Here is a 3,281-nt window from a genome sequence, read left to right as displayed (position 1 = left end):
ACACCACTAACACCCAAAAAGTTACTAATATTATATTTTTAATAAATATGAATAAACTTTAGAACTTATGATCTGAGTTTTCATTGATCAGTGAATAGAATATATTTCAGAGCGAAAAGAAATATTTTTCAAATGTTATTTAAACATTCTATAAAAAATATTTGTTTCTAATATTTAATTAGCGTGAAATAAATAAAATAATAATAGGTTTTCTTAGTACGTAATACTTTTTGTGTCTATATATAACACCACTAACACGCAAAAAGTTATTAATATATTATTTTTAATAAGTGTGAACAAACTCTAGAACATATTATCTCAATTTTTATTGGTCAATATATAAAAATCTGTCGCGTCAGACCTACATGAAATATTGCAAAAAAATATTTCTTAAATATCTGATTTAAATGCCAAATATATATTTAAAACAAATATGTCATAAATATTTGATTTAAATGTCAAATAAATATTTACAAGAAATATTTTTATAATATATAAGAATCTATGGCGTCAACCTATATTAAATATTGCAAAAAAATATTTCGTAAATATCTGATTTAAATGTAAAATATATATTTTTAAATACTATTTCCCAAATATCTGATTTAATCAATCAAAGAAATATTTATAAGAAATATTGTTATAATATTCAAGAATCTGTCGCTTCAACCGATATTAAATATTGCAAAAAAATATTACTGTAATATTTGTGTGCTATCTGGGTATGAGAGGTCCAGGAAATGTTCCGCGGATAATGCCAGAGCACAGAACTTAGGAACGTTATATTCCGGATGTTCTGGGGATTTTAAAGCCATCTTATAATGCTGTACTTGGGACGTTGTTTAAATCCCCACTTTGCGCGCTGCAGATAGTGGGCCTCAGACAGTCCTGCAACTGCGAGTACCCGTTAGAACTAACGCGTGAACATGGGGAGACAATTGGGGCCAAATTCGCCATTCTATGTGGTGGGCTGCAAGCCGCCCGCCTCACCCATTGGGTGGAGGGTGAGCCCCCAAAATCCAGCCCTCAGCTGATTTCCTTGAAGGTGGATTATCTGAGGGTGGCGGCCAAGTACTGCGACCACCTTTCGACGAACGTTTACCCAGTGCCGGATTGGGGGGCTCCATTCCTGGGGGCGCACTTCAGCCCCCAGTCTGACGGCAACGTCCTGCTGGGGCCATGGGCAGTGCCTGCACTCAAACTCGAAGGCTATAGGTGAGCTGGATGGTGGAGCTTCGTGTTCTCGCTGCTGAATGGTGAGCACTTTGCAGCAATGACGAAATCAACATGCCCTATCTGGCCCAAGTGCTTGGATCGTGCAACTTCCGCAACATGGTGCGGCGCAACTTCTCAAAGTGCGTTCATCAAGCCAGCAAGGCTCTGTGTCCAGACGTCCAGGTGAGTCCCCATTTGAGGGCGCAGCGCTGGATTTAGGCAAGATTCCAGATCAAAGAGCTGCAGAAGTTGATGCCAAACTTCTCCTATCAGTTCGCTGAAAAGGGGCCTTCGGCCGTTCAGTGCCAGCTAGTGAATCTAGACGGCAGTTTTGTGGACGATTTTGTCTTTGAGATGTTCAGAGGCACTGGAGTGAGACAGCGAGTGGTCAATTTGAAGTTCACTCCCAGTCCGGCCGCCACCAGCTGCATGTCCATCGCAGAGTTAATCGCCCAAGAAGTCAAAAACAAACTTGATTGCACCGCATTAGGGTAGGCTGGTTTCTGCACAAGCGATTCTAATAAAATAAAGTTTCCCGTTCTTTTTCCATTATACTGGCCACCGAACGAGGCGGAGATTTAAGCTCTTAGTTGCTGGGTGGGATTAAGAAACCAGTGATAGCGCGTTAAGTTGTGCACTTTTTTGTTTCAAAGATCGTACTATAATATCAGATTCAACAAAATATATTGGAAACAATAAAGCGCCTGAAACAATGACGTAACTGCCAATAAATAGCTTGGCTCAGACCATGCGTGCTGATGATGCAATGCTTAGTAACTGGAAAACAATCACAGTGTAATGTTGAGTTTCTGCAACGTGTCAACTATCCATTGGTAGAAGTGAGTTGCGTCTGCGTACACGCCCGGGATGCCCTCTTTGCCACAACCAACCCCGAAGGCTACAATGCCCGCCTGATAGAGCGCAGTCTCGTTGGGGGCTGTGGCGCACACCAATGGGCTGCCTCCGTCGCCTGGAACAAAACCTGATTGGCTGCGAAAAGATCGGAAGCACTCGTGCCACTTACCTCGACAGGCGTCTTTGCCGGCTTCGCCTCCTGCGCACATGAACGACTCATGAAGCTGGTACTTGGCGCCCAGGTAGGTTTTTTGCAACATTTCCTCGCACTTGTTGGGGCTGTGGGTGGGCAACTCCACTTTCCTCAGGATAGGCACGGAGGTTCTGGCTGTTGAACTGGGCAAACCTTTAGAGGCTTCGCCCCATCCCGCCACCACACACCGTTTGCCCACATAGGAGGCATTGGGGTGCAGGCAAACGGTGTTGATGGTGGGCGTAGCCGTTAGATTGTAGGGTTCTTCCAGTACCAAAACTGCCACGTCGTTGTAAAGTGTGCCTGACTGGAAGTTTGGGTGTCTGAGCACGGCCCTCACAGCTCTTTCCTGTTCCTCATCAGTACCAATTTCGGATTGTTGAATGCGGCCGTTGACTATCACGCGAAAGTCGGTCTTTCGGTACCTGTTTGAGTGAGAACCGCGTAAATACTTGTACAGGGTGCCCAGGGTTGGCTTGATTTTTTTCAAGTGATTTAAATCGTGATTTAAATCACCTGACTTTTTTGGAAAAAATCACGATTTAAATCAAAGTTCGTTTTTTCAAGAAACTTTATATTTCCACTCAAAAAATATAAAACAGAACACAAATCATTCTAAGCAATGAAAATCAAAATAGAAAACGGTACATGTGAACTTAAAAATTAAACGGTATTAATGGTAAACTCAATAATACTAAAACGGAAATCACTTCTCTTTCTTTTCATTTTCGTTATAAAGTCTGAAGAGGAACACCAATTTCCCTCCTTTTTCGATTCCCAATCTGTTCCTGATATCCGAATGAACAAATCCGAATGTGCTGAACATCCTTTCGACAGACGCAGACGATGCAGTTGCACAAAGAAACTGTTTTATAGTGGGCAAGTGTTTCGCAATTTCCGGTTCATCTTTCGGTGATAGCCACCACTGAAGTCCGTTCATATTTTTCAGCATCTCATCAGAAAACATAATTTATTTGAAAGGACTGCAGCGAGCGTTGAATTTAATAACTAGTGGCAA

General features: G+C 42.0%; 2 protein-coding genes across 2 annotated transcripts in view; one reads left to right on the top strand and one right to left on the bottom strand.

Annotated features, from left to right (window-relative positions):
* Positions 1-1,755, top strand: part of LOC109532977 (L-2-hydroxyglutarate dehydrogenase, mitochondrial) — a 3,732-nt gene extending 1,977 nt beyond the window's left edge. The window contains exons 4-6 of the mRNA XM_048670416.1: positions 869-1,215; positions 1,272-1,398; positions 1,447-1,755. Of these exons, the coding sequence (XP_048526373.1) occupies positions 869-1,215; positions 1,272-1,398; positions 1,447-1,710 (738 nt within the window). The 3' untranslated portion in view covers positions 1,711-1,755. The remainder of the gene's footprint in view (positions 1-868; positions 1,216-1,271; positions 1,399-1,446) is intronic.
* A 127-nt stretch (positions 1,756-1,882) lies between these two features.
* LOC125502415 (phenoloxidase-activating factor 2-like) lies at positions 1,883-2,688 on the bottom strand (the record flags this gene model as incomplete). The annotated part of the gene is given in 2 exon segments (XM_048670421.1): positions 1,883-2,185; positions 2,240-2,688. Coding segments are annotated over 2 exon segments (631 nt in total), but the record flags the coding sequence as incomplete, so codon positions are not given.
* Between the last annotated feature and the right edge of the window lie 593 nt (positions 2,689-3,281).

Source organism: Dendroctonus ponderosae, unplaced genomic scaffold, assembly GCF_020466585.1.
Source record: "Dendroctonus ponderosae isolate FM_Combo_2020 unplaced genomic scaffold, Dpon_F_20191213v2 Dpon_F_20191213_1, whole genome shotgun sequence".
Taxonomy (NCBI): Eukaryota; Metazoa; Arthropoda; class Insecta; order Coleoptera; family Curculionidae; genus Dendroctonus; species Dendroctonus ponderosae.
Note: the sequence above shows the minus strand (reverse complement) of the source record. Positions and strands in the feature narration are given on the sequence as shown.